A 20623-nucleotide genomic window follows, 5' to 3' on the forward strand; every position below is an offset into this window, starting at 1 on the left:
ATAATTTTCCTAAGGTATTGTCTAGGAACGTCATAGTTTTCATTCTTATATTTAGGTTAACAAGCTAGTCATTTGAGTTGACTTTTGGGTGCTGTGGAAGTGAGAGTAGAATGTGGCTAGTATTATCATTGAAATTACTTCCTTACTGAATTGTCTTGGCACCTTTGTGAAAATCAGTATGACTATAAATGTAAGGATTTATTCCGGAACTCTCAATTCTGATCCATTGATCTATATGTTTCTCATTATGCTAAAAGTACACTCTTGATTACTGTAGCTTTATAACTAGTTTTGAAATTGCGAAAGGTAAATGTTGGCTCTTCTGGTGTTTTGCTTTTCCATATAAATTTTAGGACTAGGTTGTTAATTTCTGCGACAATACCTACTGAGATTTTGATAGCGATTACATTGAATCTATACGTTGATTTGGACACAAATGCCATCTAAGCAATTTTGTGTCTTCTAATCTATGAACATGTAATGTCTCCCCATTTAATTACGTTTTTAAGGAGTTCCTGTTGTGGCTCAGTGGTTAACAAATCTGACTAGGAACCATGAGGTTGCGGGTTCGGTCCCTGGCCTTGCTCAGTGGGTTAAGGATCCGGCGTTGCCGTGAGCTGTCGTGTAGGTTGCAGACGCGGCTCGGATCCCGCATTGCTGTGGCTCTGGCGTAGGCCGGCGGCTACAGCTCCAATTAGACCCCCTAGCCTGGGAACCTCTATATGCCATGGGTTTGGCCCTAGAAAAGACAAAAAAAAAGACAATTAGGTCTTTAATTTCTCTCAACTATGTTTTTTGTAGTTTACGGTGTACAGATCTTACACATCTGTTAAATTTATTCCTAAGCATTTTATTCTTTTTGGTTGCTCTTTTGAATAGAATTGCATTCTTTCGTTTTTGGAGTGTTCATAGCTTTTACATAGAAATACAGTTAGTTATTGTATATTGACCTTATATTTTGTGACTTTATCGAACTGGCTTATTAGTTATATAGATTTTTGTGTATTCTTTAGGATATTCTACATACAGGATCATGTCGTCTGGTTGTCTGTGAATAGAGACAGTTTTATATTTTCGTTTCCATTGAAACTTTTTCTTGCCTGATAGCACTGCTGAGTGTACAGCATTGAATTGAATTACACAGTATCCTTGCCTTGTTACTGATATTAGCAAGATAGTATTTAGTCTTTCACCATTAAATTATGATGTTAGCTGTTAAGTTTTGTTTTGTTTTTTTTGTCTTTTTGCCATTTCTTGGGCCGCTCCTGCGGCATATGGAGGTTCCCAGGCCAGGAGTCGAATCGGAGCCATAGCCGCTGGCCTATGCCAGAGCCATAGCAACGTGGGATCCAAGCCACATCTGCAACCTACACCACAGCTCATGGCAACGCTGGATCCTTGACCCACTGAGCAAGGCCAGGGATTGAACCCGCAACCTCATGGTTCCTAGTCGGATTCGTTAGCCACTGAGCCATGACGGGAACTCCATGTTTTTAATAGATGCCTTTTATCAAGTTGAAGTTCTTTTCTTGTTGTGCTTTGTTGAGAGTTTTGTTTCTTTTTAAAAATCATGAATAGGCATTATATTTTGTCAAGTGCTCTTTCTGTGTCTATTTAGGTGATCATGAATTTTTTTGTCCTTTATTAATAGGTATAATACATTAGTTGATCTTTGGATATTAAACCAACCTTGCATTCCTGGGATCAATTCCACTTGGTTATGGTGAATAATCCCTTTTGCATGTTGCTAGATTTGGCTTGCTAATATTTTGCTGAAGATTTTTTTCTTCTTCTTGTGATGTCTGGTTTTGGTATCAGGCTATTAGTGACCTCATAAAATGAGTTTATGGAAATGTTTGTGAAGAATTCGTGTTATTTCTTATTTTAATGTTTGGTAGAGTTCACCAGTGAAGTTAAGTCTTCTGGACTTGGGTCTTCCTTTGTAGGAAGAGTTTCTTTAATTACTAATTCAATTTTTTAAAACTTGTTATAGGTATATTGAATTTTTCTATTTCTTTTTGAGTCTGCTTTGGTGCTTTTATCTTTCTGAGAATTTGTCCATTTCATCCAGTTATCTAATTTGTTGGCATAAAGTTGTTTACAGTATTTACTTATAATTTAAATTCTGATTTTGGTCATTTGTATTTTTTTCTCTCTTACCTTGGTCAGTCTAGCTCAAGATTTGTGAAGTTTGTTAATCTTTTGAAAGAACCAGCATTTGGTTTAATCCATTTTATTTTTCTGTTTTCTGTTTCATTGATTTCCAGTTGGATTTATATTTTCTTTCTCTGCTTGCTTTGGGTTTAGTCTGCTCTTTTTTTCCTAGTTTCTTAAGGCGAAAGGTTAGGCTATTGGTGAGGTCTTTCTTCTTTTGTAGTGTAGATGTTGATAGCTATAATTTTCTCATTAAACACTATTGAGTTGCAGCGCATAAATTTTGATATGTTGTATTTTGGTCTTCATTCACCTTACAGTATTTATCAGTTTTCTTCGTGATTTATTTTTTAACCCATGAATTATTTAGAAGTGTTTAGTTTCCAAATATTTGTTTGTCACCGTTTCTTTCTTTCCTTCCAGACAGAGGAAGTAAGAATTCTCTGGGAATGGGGCTTTGAAGATGCTCCAGGCCTGTTCTACCTGCCTGCTCGCCTTCCTTCCTCCCTCCATCTCTCCCTTCCTTCCCCTGCAGCACGTGGAAATTCCCACACCATTGTGGCAACCCAACCCGAGCCGCTGCGGTGACAATGCCAGGTCCTTAACCCACTGTGCCACAAAGGAACTCCCATAATTTCTTAATCTATTGATTTCCAATTTAATTCTCTTGTGGTTAGAGAACATACTTCAATTTCAGTCTTTTTAAATGTATTGAGACTTTATCTCATGGCCCAGCATATGGTCTTTGCTGGAGAATGTTCCATGTGTGTTTGAAAAGTATGCGTGTTTTGCTGTTATTTGGGTGGAGTGTTCTGTAGGTGTCAGATCAAGTTGGTTGATAGCTTCTTGGTTAACTTACTGTTTGTCCCCACTGTTAGCTACCACCTCAGGCAGCTGCAAGGTTCATTCTTAGCCTCTGACTCTTTTCAACACACATCCCTGGGGAAGAGGCTGTTTGTACTGGGTGATGGCTGGGTCAGGTCAGATAAATAGAGCCCTGTGAATGGGGGTCTTTGAGGGACCCATCAGACAGATCAAATGAGAACTCTCTGGGAACAGGGCTTTGAAGTTGCTCCAGTCCTGTTCTGCCTGCTCCAGTGGCTTCCAGACTGCTGGTTTTTTGCCATAATTGTGACCTCTTGGTTTTCAGGAGCTGAAGAGAGATGAATGGGAATAGATCAAGTTAAAATGCTATAAAGCTTCATATTCTTACTGAGATGCAGCTGCTTTTCTTGAGTAAACATTCCCCAGATTGCTTTAAGCCTTTGGTAAATTTCCAGAGTTCGGGAAGAGTCGATTCTGACACGTCCGTGTTTGTTGCCAGTGTTCTGTTGCTCTGCCATTTTCCCTCAGTCCATGTCCTTTTAATGTAATGACTAATAACAACTGGATTACATCCGCCACTGTGCTATTTGTGTCTGTAAGTCTTTTTTGGTTCTCTGTTCTTCCTTTGCACAAAATAGGTATTTTTCTAGTGGATCCTTTAAATTCTTTTTTTGGGTATTTGACTACATTTTTGGAGGGTTTTGTTTGTTTTGTTTTTGTTTTTTTTAGTGTTTGATTTTGGGAATATAATATATCTTAATTTATCAAAATCTTTTAGGTTAATCATGGTGCCCTAATTCTGAAAAAAAAAAAAAAAAACTAAAGGAACTTTGTGCCAACATCGCTCCGTTTCCTTTGCTCTCCTTTGTGTGATTATCGTAGTAGACATTACACATTTATACGTTTTAGGCCCATCAATACAATTTTATAGTAATTATTTTATGCAGCTCTCTTTTACATCATTTAAGAGATGAAAAGAGGAAAGATATATTTATCTGGGGTTTTGTATTTGTTGCTTTCACTGGTTTTTGTATTTATTTCTTCATCTCTTGTGACCTTGAGTTACTTAGTATTTGCTGTTACTTCCTTTCAGCCTGAGGGATTTCTTCAGTACTTGTTAAAATAATGAGGTCTGCCAACAGTGAATTCTCTCAAGCTTTGTTTGGGAATGTCTTGATTTCATCTCCATTTTTTTATGTATTTATTTTTTAATCTCCATTTTTTAAAGAAAATGACAGTTGTGCTATGCAGAGTTAATTCTTAGTTGACAGTTTTTGTCTTTCAGCACTTTGACCCTGTCATTCTCTGGTTTCTGGTCTCCATTGTTTCTAATCAGAAGTTTACCGTTAATCTTACTGTTGTCTCCTTGTTGCTTGATGAGCCCGTTTTCCTTTGATACTTGTAACATTTACTCTTTGTCTTTCAAAAGTTGAACTCTGATTGGTTGAGCAACTGTAATCTGTAGATTTGTCTTTTTTTTTTTTTTTAAATCAAATTAGGTAAGTTTTCTGCCATTATTTCTTTTTTGTTGTTGTTGTTGTCTTTTTGCCTTTTCTAGGGCCACTCCCTCGGCATATGGAGGTTACCAGGCTAGGGGTCTAATCGGAGCTGTAGCCGCCAGCCTATACCAACGCAGGATCCGAGCCGCGTCTGCAACCTACACCACAGCTCAGGGCAACGCCGGATCCTTAACCCCCTGAGCAAGGGCAGGGACCGAACCCGCAACCTCATGGTTCCTAGTCGGATTCGTTAACCACTGTGCCACGATGGGAACTCCACTGCCATTATTTCTTTAAGTTTTTTTTTTTTTTCCCTGCCTTTTTCTTTCTCTCTTGCCCTTCTGGGATTCCTATTATGTAGATGTTGATAAACTTGATGTTGTGTTGCAAGTCTCTGAGGCATTGTTCTTTTTTTTTGTCCAGTTTTTTTTTCCTGTCTTTCAGAATGAAGAGTTTCTGTTGATATTTCTTCAACTTAACTGATTCTTCTACCATCTCAAATCTGCTCTTGAGCATATAAAGTGAATGTTAAAATTTGTTTTTTATACTTTACAACTCTAGAATTTCCATTTAGGCTTTATTGTTTTAATTTCTGTCTTCTGATTCCATATTTGCTGGGTCATTTGTTGGGTCATATTTTCCTCTCGTCCTTTAGACATGGTTTTGATATATTCTTTGAACGATAGTTCTTGGAATTTTTGATAAAAATGCAGCCTGGGTCCACTTAGTTTCTGTTGGCTGTTTTCCCTCCTCAGTATAGGTCACACTTTCTTGTTTCTTTGCATGTCTTATTGATTGAAAACCGTTGTTTTGTTTTTTGTTTTCTTTGTCTTTTTTAGGGCAGCACCCGTGGCATATGGAGGTTCCCAGGCTAGGGGTCAAATCAGAGTTGGAGCCACTGGCCTACACCACAGCCACAGCAATGCCAGATCCAAGCTGTGTCTGTGACCTACACCACAGCTTATGGCAACGCCGGATCCTTAACCTACTAAGTGAGGCCAGGGATCAAATCTGTAACCTCATGGTTCCTAGTCGGATTCATTTCCACTGTACCACAATGGGAACTCTGAAAACTGGGTTTTTGGATATAACAACCTTGGATTCTGATGCCACCCCCTGAGTATTTTTGGTCTCTTTTGGTAACTTTTATGTATTAGTCTCCCCTGTTTGCCTGGCCACCGATGTCTTTGCTTGGGTTTTTGTTTGGCTCACCTCTATCCACTGCCCTCTTCTTTTAGTCAAGCTTCTTGAGGGGTGCCCTTTATCGGCCTGTCTTCGTGGTGTCAGCTAATGACGTGGGCAGAGATTGTGCTCAAACACCTTGAGCTTATAATCTTTCTGCCTTTGATTCTGTGTACGGGTTGGAGACCACACTCAAAGTTCAGCCTGATCTCAAGTCTGCCTCAGCTTTACTTTCTACTGGGAGCTCAGGTCTCCTCTCTTCCCTCCTGCGGTTTCCCAGTCAGCCATGCATGCGTGGAGAGCCTCCCAGGACCCTCGCATTTCTAGGATGTTCCCATTCAGTTCTGGCTGGTCTGCTTCTCCTCTCGCCCCAGTCAGGAGTACAATGTCAGGCTTGCCCAGTTGTAGATCTTCCTTGTTTGTTTCCTGCTGAGTTTGCTGTGGGACATGAGTTTTCACCCTCTATCCCCCACCCCCAGGCCCACACCCATGGCATATGGAGGTTCCCAGGCTGGGGGTCCAATCAGAGCTGCAGCCACTGGCCTACAGCACAGCCACAGCAATGCAGGATCTGAGCCACGTCTGCGACCTGCATAGCTCGTGGCAGTGCTGGATCCTCAGCCCACTGAGTGAGACCAGGGGTTGAACCCACATCCTCATGGATCCTAGTTGAGTTCATGAACCACCGAGCCACAAAGGGAACTCCACCCTCTATCTTAAATTAAGTCTGTCCTTCCTGAAAACAAAGCTGATGGTTTTCACGGGCAGCCCTTTTCTAACTTCTGTGCTGACCGAGCTGTGGTAGATGGAGCAGCCCAGGACAAGGAGTCTGCAAGCCCCCTGGTATTCTTGCTTGCGGTTAGTGATACTTCATGAGTAATTTCTCCGTTATTTGCCTTCGATTGATTCTCCCCCCAATTTTGTCCAGTCTTGTACTTGTTTCGCTAACCTCTTCACTCCACCATTGCTGGAAAGTCTCCTCCTGGCACATGATTGTAACAAGCATTATTGAAGGCTGACTCTGTCAGGTATTGTTCAGAGCCTTTTCACATATCAGCAGATTTAATAATACAGTAGGTGCTTCACAAAACAGACAACACCAGCAATGAGAATAATGGTTTTGTGCTGGGAATCAGCTGCGGACTCAGTTCTTTTCTGTGATTCCTGCTGTGTGGGAGGGGCTGGCTACATCCCCAGTAGGTCATTTGTGTGGAGCTGGAGCTGTTCCAGAAGGCCAGAGAACTGAGATGTTTTGACTCGTACAAGGATGCAGGCATATACGTTCCACGTGAATGGTATGAAAGAAAATGTCACAAGGCCAAATGAGGGATGTATGACTTTTGCATGACTTAAGTCATCAGATTGATTGATTGATTGATTGATTGTCTTTTGTCTTTTTAGGGCCACACCCACGGTACATGAAGGTTCCCAGGCTAGGGGTCAAATCCGAGTCATAGCTGCCGGCCTACACCACAGCAACACGGCATCCTTGCTGCGTCTTCGACCTACATACACCACAGCTCACGGCAACGCCTGATCCTCAACCCATTGAGCAAGACCAGGGATTGAACCCTTGTCCCCATGGATGCCGGTTGGGTTTGCTAACCACTGAGCCATGACGGGAACTCCAAATCCTCTAATTTAAAAGAAATATTTAGCTTTCTTCAAGGAATGCTAGAGTTAAAAACAAACAACAGCCGTCACATTTGTTCATTATGCGTGGTAAGCTGGCATTTTCGTCAGGATTAGGTTAGATTTACGGATGGTCTCTGAGATGGACTACAGGGGCCTTTGGTAAACTGTGAACAGCAAAAGAGATGGTGGGGGGGTCATTAGGGTGACTGTGTAATTTGTGATTGTTGGTTTTTTTTGTTTTGTTTTGTTTTTTTTGTCTTTTTGCCACTTCTTGGGCCGCTCCTGCGACATATGGAGATTCCCAGGCTAGGGGTCGAATCGGAGCTGTAGCTGCCAGCCTACGCCAGAGCCACAGCAGCGTGGGATCCGAGCTGCGTCTGCAACCTACACCACAGCTCAGGGCAACGCCGGATCGTTAACCCACTGAGCAAGGGCAGGGATCGAACCCGCAACCTCGTGGTTCCTAGTCGGATTCATTAACCACTGTGCCACGACGGGAACTCCTAATTTGTCATTGTTTACTTGAGAGTGCACGCTGGGCCAGCAGGCCTGTAAACCAGGACCGTTTCAGGCCGACTGGGAAGGTGGCCCCTCTGGGTGTCGGGGAAAGTGGCTTGACCCTAGAGCCAGGCAGCCTTTGGTTTGATTCCAGCCCCTCTGAAGCGTGTTTCCTCATCTGATCAGTGAGGGCGAGGATTGATGCCAGTGTGGGTGGGACACCCAGCCGAGGCCCGGTTAACGGGTTACAGTCGCGGTAGCCGTCAGGCCGATTCTTTGTGGCGCTGCTGGTCTGAGACTGTAACGGTGTGACCTGAGGGTCCCGACCAGGGACTGTGCAGTCGGACAGTGTCCGCTTCCAGCTGTGTGACTGCATCAGGCAAGTTACTTCATCTCTAGGCGCCTCGATTTTCTCGGCTACCAAATACTGTGACTACCACAAATAGTAATGATACGTACACGATGTAGCTCTTAGGTTTCGTCCGGTACTGGTGACTTCAAGGGCTTTGTATTAATTCATGTTGTTCTCACAGCTACCCAGTAAGGAGAGACACTGTCATTCTCTATGCGTTGCGTAGAGAGAGGCAGACACAGAGGCGTTAGGCTCTGTCTCAGGTCGGGCAGCTGCTAAGAGTCTACCAGTTGTAAACTGTGTGGTCTTGTCAAGAATCAGGCTCAGGGAGTCCTCGCCTTAACTACTGGGTGAGACTCTGTCTTGGTAGGTGGGGGCGATTTGATACCTGGGCCGTTCGTGATTATGGAGATTATTACATGGGCTCGCACATACCAAGCCCTTAGCACATAGTAAACATCCAGTAAATGCTGGCTCTCCTAATAGTGTGTGTTCTTGGAATGGATAAACGACCTGTTGGAGTTCCTGTCATGACGCAGTGGTTAACGAATCTGACTAGGAACCATGAGGTTGTGGGTTCGATCTCTGGCCTTGCTCAGTGGGTTAAGGATCCGGCGTTGCTGTGAGCTGTGGTGTAGGTCACAGACGCGGTTTGGATCCCACGTTGCTGTGGCTCTGGTGTAGGCTGGTGGCTACATCTCCGATTAGACCCCTAGGCTGGGAACCTGCATATGCTGTGGGAGTGGCCCCAGAAAAGGCAAAAAGACAAAAAAAACCCAAAAAACACCCCAAAAAACAACCTGTTACTTATCGCTGGGAAAGCTTGCTATCCCAAATCAGTCAATGCTGTATGGGTACTTTTTTTTTTTCAGATTTCATCTGCTGCCTGTGGCTATGGATTCACATTGCTGTCGTCTAAAACCAGAGACGTGACGAAAGTTTGGGGTATGGGACTCAACAAAGATTCTCAGCTTGGATTTCACAGGAGCCGGAAAGATAAGAGTGAGCATTCTCTCTCTCTCTCTTTTTTTTTTTTTAAGGGCCGCACCGGCAGTGACATATGTAGGTTCCCAGGCTAGGGGTCAAGTTGGAGCTACAGCTGGTGGCCTACACCACAGCCACAGCAACTCGGGATCCACGCTGCATCTGTGACCTACACCACAGTTTACGGCAACACCGGATCCCCAACCCACTGAGCGAGGCCAGGAATCGAACCTGCGTCCTCATGGATGCTAGTCAGATTTGTTTCTGCTGAGCCACGACGGGAACTCCAAGAGTGAGCACTCTCACCTTGGTTCCTCTCTGCTGTGATGGGTCTGGGAAGGCAACCCTTTGATTTTCAAGAACATGACTTCATAAACCAAACCATAAAAACAGAATAGGTGGAGTCTTTGAAGGGGTGTTGTTCAAAACTCTCCAGACCAGATTATTTTTAGCCTATTTGGTAATAACATTGAACCTTTAGGCAAAGGGGCATTTGCTGATAGATAAAGGTGTGTGTTTTTTCTGGCCCTGAAGAGGTGATCTTTCTGCCCTCCCTTGGAGAGTACTTGAAATAGTCTAAAGTGCCCAGAATAAGGTCTAGGGGAAAAAAAGTTCCGTGAAATCCTTAAGCTAGAGGCTTGAGTCCAAATATTTGAAACCTGAATTGTAAAAATATTAAAAATGATTTATAGTAGCATTTTTAAAAAGTATATAGTAGGCAGTCAACATTATAAGTACAATAGGAAACAAATCGTCTTTTTTGGCTGCAACTGTGGCATATGCAAGTTCCTGGGCCAGGGCATGAACTTGTGCCACAGCAGCAACCTGAGCCGCACTAGTGATGGTGCCAGATCCTTAACCTGCAGAGTCACAGCAGACCTCCAGTATCGTTAGGTTTTTATTTCTGTTTTTATTTCTTTTTTATTTTTATTATTATTTATTTTTTTGTCTTTTTGCCTTTTCTAGGGCCACTCCCGCAGCATATGGAGATTCCCAGGCTAAGGGTCAAATCGGAGCTGTAGCCACCGGCCTACACCACAGCCACAGCAATGCGGGATCCGAGCCGCGTCTGCAACCCACACCACAGCTCACGGCAACGCCGGATCCTTAACCCACTGAGCAAGGGCAGGGATGGAACCCGCAACCTCATGGTTCCCGGTCGGATTCGTTAACCACTGCGCCACGACGGGAACTCCTTCAGTATTTTAAAGTACTGTGTGGGAGTTCCTTAGTGGCCTATTGCTTAAGGATCTGGTGTTGTCACTGGTGCGACTTGGGTTCAGTCCCTGGTTTGGGAACTTCCTCTTGCCACTGGGCTCGGCCAAAAAGAAAAAAAAAAAAAGAGGTTTAAAGTACTGTGTACTTGCAGCTAATGAGGCTGTACATGCCGATAGCATTGCCCAGTGTGTGATTTCGCCTAGAACTGCATCATGTTGTGGTTATTCAGTTCTTTCCTGCTGAACAAAAGCTCTGTCTGAAAATTCTGTCAGTCACCGCTGAGTACAAATGGGCAGACATATTTCCTCCCTTTTAATCTCAGTGGCATCACACAGAATAAATAGGCTATTCTTCACCTAACTGGGCAATCTGAGTAGGTATCGCAGGAAGAAAATGCTGTTCCTTTCCTTAAATATTCCCGAGGTGTTAGGTGACATGGGAGGAGATGTCTTAAATGAGACCGAGTTTGTTTTTCCATAACCTGACCTGTGACGGAGGCCCTGGGCCGGGCACGGGAGCCGGAGTTCTCGTCTTGGCTCTGCCCTGACTTCTGTGTCCTGAGCAAATGGTTCTGATCTCTGACGGTGGCGCAGCTTGGAGGTTGGACACTGTGCTCTCTGACTCTCAGGCAGCGTGCTGTGCTGTGAACCTGCTTGTTTTCCTTGCAGCCAGGGGATACGAGTATGTCCTGGAGCCCTCGCCCGTCCCACTGCCTCTGCACAGACCTCAGGAGACGCAGGTGCTGCAGGTGTCCTGCGGCAGAGCCCACTCTCTCGTCCTGACAGACGGCGAAGGAGGTGATGGACGGGTTCGGAGTTGATGGGAGGGCGGGACCGCTTTCCAGCCCTTGGGCCCGGAGTGGCTTGTTCGACTGAGCCACACATTCAATTAGTGGAGCATTTCTGAGCAGATGAGTTGATTGGCTCGAGAGAGCTGTGCTGGGCAGACCTTGCTGATGACTCCTCGGTGTTCTCTGCAGTTTTCGGAAAATCTCTGGTTAGGGACGCACCTGTGCACTCCGAGCAGCCTCATCCCCGCCTCCTGCTCCCTTTGCCACCAAGCCGGCCTGTGTGTAGGCAGCTCTTTGTCTTGTACTGAAAGCAGCCCGTTGGCTAAGACTTCTTCCAGTGGGGGGTTCACAGTCCAGGCTCCCGGCTCACCCCAGCGCCTCCAGGAGAGCGCTTTCCAGGGGAGGGTCAACTCAACTCCCGAGTTTCCACCTGCTTGGTAGGCAGGGCGGAGGGTGGTGTCAGGAACTCTTTCAGGAGAGAACTTGGCCGTGGGGGCAGCCTAGGGGCAGGCACCGGGCATGGGGGTGCCCAGGCCTTCCCCGAACCTGCAGGACTGATTTGACTGGCAGTGTTATTCTTTAGTCTTCAGCATGGGGAACAACTCGTACGGGCAGTGCGGAAGAAAGGTGGTGGAAAACGAAATTTACAGGTGAGCTCCCGAAAGGACCACCCCTCGCTCACGTGGTGTCCAGCGTTAGACGTGTCCTGGGCGGTGACTGTGTGAGGGGCCCAGAGAGCAGTACAGAGTGAGGCTGCTCGTGCCTGAGGAGCAGCGAGAACTCACCCAAAGGCTGTGGAGAGCATCTTTCTGGTGCAGATTGGGGGGCGGGAGGGAGCAGTGACTGTGATGCGTGGAACTTCTTTGGTTTAGTTTGTTACTTTCACTGAATTGAGAAACTTAAAAATTCCTCTAGTCTTTAAAAAAATTTCCTCTAGGCCAAGGGTTGAACCTGAGCCACAGCAGTGACTCGGGCTGCTTCACCGACAATGCCAGATCCTTAACGCCCTGTGCTACAGCGGAACTCCAATTTAGTTTAGTTTTTTTTGTTTTGTTTTGTTTTGTTTTGTTTTTTTTTTTTAACTTTCGTGTCCAGACCTACCTCTGCGTTATAGTTGACCTCGAGAATTCCCCTAACATTACTCTGTGTATGTGTGTGTGGGGCAAAGGGGAGGTGGGGGGCTGCCCGTCGGGATGACAGGGGAGGGGCCGGAATCACACAGTGCTCACTATGACCTTATTTTTTGCTTCCTTCCCAAACTGCTCCTGGCTGTAGTGAAAGTCACAAAGTCCATAGGATGCAGGACTTCGATGGACAGGTGGTCCAGGTAAGAGACATGGGCTGAGAACCACTGGTCCTGCCACTGGGGCTGTTTTAAAAGGGTGAATGTTGGGTTAGGGGGATGGCAAATTGTTAGGGGGATTTTTCTGAATCCGTGAATTATTTTACTGTTTATTATGTTAACATTTGTTATGTTATTCCCTGGCCAGGACTTACGCTCGCTTGAGGGGATGCACAGTTGAGTAAGAATGGGGAGGCCAGGTAACACTAGTGGGAGAGGCAGGTTATAAAAACTAGCCCTATCAGAGTCTAACTCAGGCGCTGTGTGTTCCAGGCTGCTTCATCTTGCTGACCGCTTTATTCCCGTCCTTGGTGCAGGGCCTGGCATTTGATAGGTACTTAAACACTAAAATACATAAATGAGTGTATACAGAAGCTGCTTATATGACAGCACCAGAAGGAGAATTGTTGCGTCTACCAGGGGGGGACTGGAAGGCAAGATGGCTTATGCGGAGGTGGCCAAGGAGCCTTCCGCCTGGACCAGGGAGGGGTGGGTGGTGGGAAAGGTTTTGCAGCGGAGGAGCCGCTGAAGTGTGGCTGGGGTTTGGTGTGCCTGCCTGCAGGGGGCGGTGTGGAGCAGGCTGGCAACAGGTCAGTGAGAACGTGCAGGGCCTTGTCCGCCTGCTGAGGAGTTTAGCCTTTGGCCTCATGATGGTTGGAGGCTGTCAAAGGACCTGAGCAGGCTGACTGACAGCCAGGTCATGATCTGTCTGAAAAGATAACTTTGGCCGCAGAATAGAGCTGGGGGAGGAGATGATGAAGGCCAGTGGGAGAACAGACAGGTGGGCGACGTGTAAGGAGAACTGGGGGATTTGAGGCTTGATTAGGTGGGCGGGGAGGGTGCCAGAGGGAGCCGAGTGTGACTCCACAGGCCTGTGGGTGTTTGCTGATGTTCTCGGCCCAGGTGGCTCCCGAGCAGAGGGAGTGAGGACGAGGTGGAGAGGGATATGTTTTTAAGGTGGCTGTGGAGTGGAGGGCCTCTTACACAGGCTTCAAAGCCACCTGGACATGAGTTCAAGTCTTTGCTTCTCCAGATATGAACTGGGTGACTTTGGGCAAGTTACCAAACTTCTCTGAGACTTCGTTTTTCACCTGGTTGCCTTGGTCGTTGACTTGGCATGGAGCCTGGCACAAGGAATGTTCATGAATGGTGCTTTTCATCAGGCAGTTAGAACACAGCTCTGGGCCACGGTAGCATTGTTGAGACTGGAGGTGGCAGCGTGGAGATGACAGGCAGTGCCGTGGGGGTGCAGAGTGAGGAGGGGAGAGGGCAGACCTCGGAGGAGGATTCCAAACTGAAGGGTCCAAAGTGGAGACTGAGCAGCCACAAAGACAGGGTGCTGTTAGAGGCCAGGGTTGGGTGAGAGGCTTACGGAGGCGGGAGGGGTTCCTCGGGTGGCGAAGCTCAGGGGTTTGCTGAGCAAGAGCAGTTTCAGGGGAGCAGAAGACATGAGCTGGGCTGCGCTGGGTGAGAGTCAGAGGTGGAGGCGAAGTGGGGGCACTCTGGCGGCCCGGCCCCCCTCGGCGCTCAGGAGTGGTGAGAATGGTGGCCTGCTTTGGGCACTTTGACTGGACACTGAGGATTGCGTCTGACCAGCCTCACCTCTGTTTGTGTGATAGGTCGCCTGTGGTCAAGACCATAGTCTGTTCCTCACGGATAAAGGAGAAGTGTACTCTTGTGGCTGGGGCGCGGATGGGCAGACAGGTAGTGTCGTCGTCCCCCCCCTCCCCCGTGGATCGTGCTGCATGGCTGGAACCCCTGCCGTCCTCCGATTCTTCCCTCTCCTATCACTCCCTGGGGACAGTCTTCTGTCCTGTCCCGTCCATTCCTCTCACCCCCGGCTCCCCACGTTGATAGAGGTGGGAGGCCCCCTCAGCAGAGGCTGAGGGATTTTGTTTCTCCAGGCCAGGGATCGAACCTGAGCCTGATCCTTAACTGCTAGGCTACCAGGGAACGCCAAGTCTGAGTCTTTTAAGAGACAAATGGCACCTAGAGGGAGTCGATTCTAACTGATGTGAGAAGAACGTGATTAAGGGAGGGAGGCATGAGGGATAATCTTTATCAGCCTTGTCTGTTTTCTCTTTTTGCATTTGATATTTGTCTGAAGGGAGGACCTTAAATTTAAGACTTCGGCCTTATATATAAATCCCTGCAGTCCTGCCACCAGACACTTCATCTTTTGTTCCTTGATTCCTGTTTTCTCTCCGTCCTTGTTCATGTATGAACATCTTTTATATGGTAATGATGGCAGAGGTATGATTTTACATGCTTGGTTGGTTGGTTATTGTTTTTTTTTTTTTTTTTTGAAAATTTCTGGGCCAAGGATTGAACCCGAGCCACAGCAGAAACCTGGGCCACTGCAGTGACAATGCGGATACTTAACCCGCTGTGCCACGAGGGAACCCTTTATATACTTGTTCTATCATTAAGTTTACATGAAACATTTTTCCATTTGGTATACTTTTTAGTTCGTTTTTAATATTTATATGATAACAGAATTGAAACTAGTTTACCATTAGGTAAATCAATAATTTAACCATTTTATCAGGTCATTACTGACTCCTCCTGTTGTCAGGAGTCATACTTTTAGGGGGGTTCAGTGACTGTTAGAAAGAGGACATTTGTTGTGTATACATGTCTAGCTTTTTCTTTCATTTGGATTATTGCCCTAGGATAAGTTCCCTAGAGTGGGCCAGAGGACTAGAATATTTTTACTGTTTTCAGAATGTGTTGTTAAATTGCTTTCAAAAATTTTACTGGTTTAGGAGTTCCCATTGTGGCTCAGCAGTATCAAACCTGACTAGTATCCATGAGGATGCGAGTTCAATCCCTGGCCTCGTTCAGTGGCTTAAGGATCCAGTCCTTGCCGTGAGCTGTGGGGTAGGTTGCAGACTCGGCTTGGATCTGGTGTTGCTGTGGCTGTGGTGTAGGCCAGCAGCTGCAGCTCCGATTTGACCCCTAGTCTGGGGAACCTCCATATGCCATGGGTGCAGCCCTAAAAAAAAAAAAAAATTTAGTTTCTACTGCCATCAGCAATGTATGGAAGTACCAGTTTAATCTTAACCACTCTAGTGAGTATTGTCCATTTAAGTGTGCTAATGTAATTACTATGCCAGTTTTTAAAATGTGCATTTCTGTAGTAATTATGAAGTTGAAGCTTGTTTTTATTTTCTGGAATCTTGGTATGGATAACTTTTAAAAATAGCTTTTTATAGAAAAGAATAAAACGGTTGACACATTCTGACAGCATTGACTAGGAATAAGGTGAAAAGTGAATCCCACTCACTGGAGATAACCATGGTTAACAGCTTCCAGAAGCTCGATGTTCCACGCCCCTGCCTCCCCCAGCCTCACTGCCCTTACTTGCCAGGCTGAGTCCAGCCCCACAGGCCCTCTGTGGCCCGTTTGGAGCCTGCCCTTCTCTATGCCACGGGGCCTTTGCACATGCTCTTCCCTTGGCCTGAAATGCTCTTCTTTGTTCTCCTTTTCATCCTCTAGGCCTCAGCTTGGGGTTGTCCCTTCAGTGAAGGCTCCCTGCCCCCCCGACCATTCTGTCTAAAGAAGTTTCTTTTTCTTTCTTTTTTTTTTTTGGTCTTTTTAGGGCCGCACCCACAGCACACATGGAGGTTCCCAGGCTAGGAGTCAAATCAGACCTGCAGCTGCCAGCCTACACCACAGCCACAGCAACACCAGATCTGAGCCGCATCTGTGACCTATGCTGTGACTTGTGACAATGCTGGATCCTTAAACCCCCCCCCCCCCCCCAGAGCAAGGCCAGGGATGGAACCTGCATCTTCATGGCTATTAGTAGGGTTCTTAACCTGATGAGCCACCACGGGAGCTCCCTAAAGCAGTTTCTATTTCAGTAGCCTAATCCTTTCTTTCATGACCCTTCAACATTTTGAATTGCTTTTAAAAAATCTTTTGTTGTTGTTGTTGTTGTTGTTGTTGTTGTTGCTATTGCTATTTCTTGGGCCGCTCCCGTGGCATATGGAGGTTCCCAGGCTAGGGGTTGAATCGGAGCTGTAGCCACCGGCCTACGCCAGAGCCACAGCAACGCGGGATCCGAGCCGCGTCTGCAACCTACACCACAGCTCACGGCAACGCCAGATCGTTAACCCACTGAGCAAGGGCAGGGACCGAACCCGAAACCTCATGGTTCCTAGTCGGATTCGTTAACCACTGCGCCACGACGGGAACTCCTAAAAAATCTTTTTTATGTTTGCATTATGGTATATACAAAAGATATGTAGGCTTTGCTTGTGCCTGTTGCCAAGGGGTGCTGCCAGACTGAGCCTGCTTTGGGCCCCTTCGGGGAGGCCTGGTGTGAGCAGGAGTCTGCGTTTCAATGTCCCGCCTCAGTCTGCTCCCCGGGGGCTTCCCTCCGTCTAGTGCTGGTGGTAACACTGATCCTGTGGGCAAAGCCCTGTCTTTTCCTCTGCTCACTGTTGACCACACTAGTTTGCCAGTTTCCATTTGTTTTGGGGAGATGGGGTGGGGGTTGAGGTGCAATGGGCTCTTAGAGGTTTCCTTTATTTTCCAGCAAACCCAACAGTGCATCAGGAATTGCTTGTTGAAGTATTGGTTTCCCAGTGCATGTGAAAGTTATGTTTGTACTATTCTGTAGTCTCTTAAGCATTCAATAGATTGTCAAGAAAAAAAATAATGTACATACTTTAATTAAAAAATACTGGGAATTCCTATTGAGGCTTAGTGGGTCAAGGACCTGACATTGTCTCTTGGTTCGATCCCTGGCCTCGCTCAGTGGCTTAAGGATCTGGCATTGCTTCAAGTTGAGGCATAGGTCAAAGATGCAGCTCGGATCACATGTGGCTATGGCTGTGGCTGTGGCCTGCAGTTGCAGCTCTGATTTGACCCCTCGCCTGGGAACTTCCATATGCTGCAGTTGTGGTCATTAAAAAAAAAAAAAAAACCCTCCCCAAAACATTGGGTGGCTGTGGAGGTGTGGGTTTGGTCCCCAGTTGGCCCAGTGGATCACAGGATCTGGCATTGCTTAAACTGTGACTGTGGTGTAAGTCGCAGCTGTTGCTTTGATTCAGTCTCTGCTCCGGGAGCTTCCATATGCCACGGGTGTGGCCATTAAAAAAAACCTCAAACTTTATTGCCCCCCCAGATGCTAACTATCACTTGACGAAACAGGGTTGCCACAGATCTTCAGTTTGTTAAAACACGCTGCCAGCTGCGCTGCACCATTACTATGAGGTCTGCCTGTATATGATACGCAGGGTCTGACGGGGTCGTCTTGTGGTGACGTTTCATCTTGAAAAGCTTTCTAATTTGTGTCAGACTTAGAAGACATCCGGGGGTTAAGTATGAACAGTTGCTGTGAAGTGTCTTCCTCCTAGCGAGCGGGAGAAGGAAGTTGCGAAGCACGTGGAGGAAGAGACGAGGATTCGGAAACGCTGAAAACGGTGTCTGGCGCACGGTCAGTCAGTGCGAGGGTTTGGCAAACGGATCGATGATTAAACCTAAGTCACGGTTTTCCATCGTGTCGTGGCAGGTCTGGGCCACTACAATATCACCAGCGCGCCCGCCAAGCTGGGTGGAGACCTTGCCGGAGTGAACGTCGTCCAGGTGGCCACGTACGGTGACTGCTGCCTGGCAGTGTCGGCCGATGGCAGCCTTTTCGGCTGGGGCAACTCCGAGTACCTGCAGCTGGCCTCTGTCACGGACTCCACCCAGGTACGAGGTCACCTCAGCCTGGCGCCGGGGGGGGGGTTCGGGAAGGGCGTTAAGGACATGGAGAAGAGGTTGCTCAGCAGGCGCGATGTGTCGAGGGCCGTGGAGGCCTCACCGGTGCTGACCCGCCGCCTCAAGGGGCGAGGTCTTGGTGAGCTCATTGGAGCCTGGGAAGAAAGCTTAGGTTCCGAAGCTGTCACTGGCAATGCTTCGATGAGGCAGTCCCGGTTTAGAGCAGTATTCTGGGTATGTCTGTGTACCCTGTCTTGTTCTGAAGGGAATGTGAGGCTTTATGTAAGTTCCGGGGGTGTCACTGTGCTTTTTGTTGTGGTCTAGCACGTGTGGCCCCAAAGCACACGTCTGAGTGTGCAACTTGATGACACCTGTGCGACTCCCCCCCCCAAATCAGGCAGTAGAGGACCAGCTTCTCTGCCTGTGGCCTCTGCCCATCACAGCCCCTCCTTCTCACTGCAGGGAGCCACCAAAATCCAGTAGAGTAGGATTGTAAACATTTTATTAAGGAAAAGTCCAAATATAAGCACAAAGTAGAGTTCACCGCATAATTAATCTGTGTAGCCATCACTCATGTTCAACAGTTACTAACTCATGGCCCGTTCAAAAAAATAGATAATTCACCATCTTAAACTGTTTGACTTAGTGAGTTTTAGTATATTAGCAAGGCTGTGCAACTGTCACCACTGTCTAATTCTGGAACATTTTTTCGACCCTCCTCTGTCTCGTACACAAATCCCCCATACACCGAATGGCCACGTTTATTGCATCTGTGATTCCCTCCACTTCTCTGTCCTTTATTATTTTGAAGCAAATCCTAGACATCACATCCATAAAAGTTTCAGTAAGTTGTCTAAATAATAAGGACTTAACGTTGACCTTATGACAACATACAGAAAGGTTTTAGATACATATTGATACAGAAATTTGCACAAAGGGATAAAGATCAGCTAATGGGATTAAAAAAATTCACTCTATGGTCTGAAACAGTGGCTAGGAGTGGTTGCAGATTTGGTTCTGAGCTCGCTAGTAGCCAAAACAAAGATGAAAACACTGTCATTTAAATGATTCATTGTTTCCATTTAGATAAACAGCAAATACAGGGTTCAGGCCTGAGATCGGTGTCTCCCACCGCTTCCCTGTGGGGGCAGATCCAGGGTCATGTCACTGTTGTCTACGCTGTGTAACAAATGACTCCAGCACCAATGGATCAGGAATCTAGCCGAGTCTTCCGGCTCTTGAGCATCAGGCTGGTGCCGTCTTGGGGTTCACCTTGAGAGGGCTCTGCCCCCGGGCCCCCTGCGGTGGTTGGCCGCAGGCTGCAGGTCCCCATGGACTGTTGGACAGGGGCCCGGTTCCTCGCTGGCTCTTGGCGAAGCCTTCCCGGTTCCTGCCGTGCAGGCTTCTGCCTGTGCAGCTCACAGCAGTCGGCTGGCTTCAGCGCAGAAAGCGTGTCAGCGAGGTGGAAGTTAATCCTGGCGGTGCCTTCCCCTCACTGCTGCTGGAATTCTCTTCTTCAGAGGCAAGGTCCAGCCCCACACACGAGGGCGCAGGTCACCACGGTTCTTCCCGTGGCCCAGGCCATCTCGGCAGTGAGGGCAGTGGTGCTTTCCCAGTGGCTCTCTGCTGGAGCGTCTCAGCCTCTGCCGAGGGCTCTGTGCCCGAGCCCAGCGGGAGGAGGAGCCCTGCAAGCCAGGCGGCAGGGGCCGGGCCAGCGCCATCTAGGAGTGGCAAGCCCCTCGTTCCTTTGGAGTCAGCCTAGAGGTTGTTAGCGTCCAGCTGTCTCCATTTGCAGGCGACCCTGTCGAGATTTGTGGCTGTCATGGAAGCACTCACAATCTAGCTTTCCAAAGTTTTTCCTCAGCAGAGGTGCCAAGACCAAATCCTGCTGGAAAGCTAAGTTGGCCGCACTTCATTCTCCACCCCCTGACCCTCCCACGCCTCACGCTGAGCTGAACAGCATCCTACGTGATCTGGTTCCCCTCTGCCCACCAGCATCTTGTAAATATCCCCCCTCGTCCCCTGCTGCAGCCACTCTGCCCTCGTTTAAACTCAGCGTCCACACCCGGCTCGCTCCCTTCGCACGTGCTGTCTCCCCGGCTTGGGATTTCCTCCTCTCCTCCTCGGGATTGGGATCGGGATTTCCTCCTCTCGCCTCTGGGATCGGGATTGGGATCGGGATTTCCTCCTCTCCTCCCTGGCCCACTGCTCCTCCCCACACACGAGGGCAGCTTCCTGACATTCACACCCAGAGACCCCCGGGCTCTCTTGATCGCCTTCAGCGCACATTCACCTCGTGTCCATTTTGGCTGACAGGTGCCGCCACTAGACGAAACTCTAGAGGGGGACTGGGTGCCCTCCTCCCCCTCGTGTTCCCAGCACCCGCTTTGATGCCTAGCACGTGTGCGCCGTTCAGGAGGGATTTGTGGAGA

General features: G+C 47.4%; 1 protein-coding gene across 2 annotated transcripts in view; it reads left to right on the forward strand.

Annotated features, from left to right (window-relative positions):
* RCC1L (RCC1 like) overlaps positions 1-20623 on the forward strand; it is a 33445-nt gene that overhangs the window by 2549 nt on the left and 10273 nt on the right. For both annotated transcript variants that reach the window (XM_047779912.1, XM_047779911.1), the window contains exons 2-7: positions 9018-9147; positions 11016-11144; positions 11721-11787; positions 12413-12464; positions 14099-14183; positions 18001-18182. In XM_047779912.1, the coding sequence (XP_047635868.1) occupies positions 9093-9147; positions 11016-11144; positions 11721-11787; positions 12413-12464; positions 14099-14183; positions 18001-18182 (570 nt within the window). In that variant the 5' untranslated portion in view covers positions 9018-9092. The remainder of the gene's footprint in view (positions 1-9017; positions 9148-11015; positions 11145-11720; positions 11788-12412; positions 12465-14098; positions 14184-18000; positions 18183-20623) is intronic.

Source organism: Phacochoerus africanus, chromosome 5 (genome assembly GCF_016906955.1).
Source record: "Phacochoerus africanus isolate WHEZ1 chromosome 5, ROS_Pafr_v1, whole genome shotgun sequence".
Classification (NCBI taxonomy): Eukaryota; Metazoa; Chordata; class Mammalia; order Artiodactyla; family Suidae; genus Phacochoerus; species Phacochoerus africanus.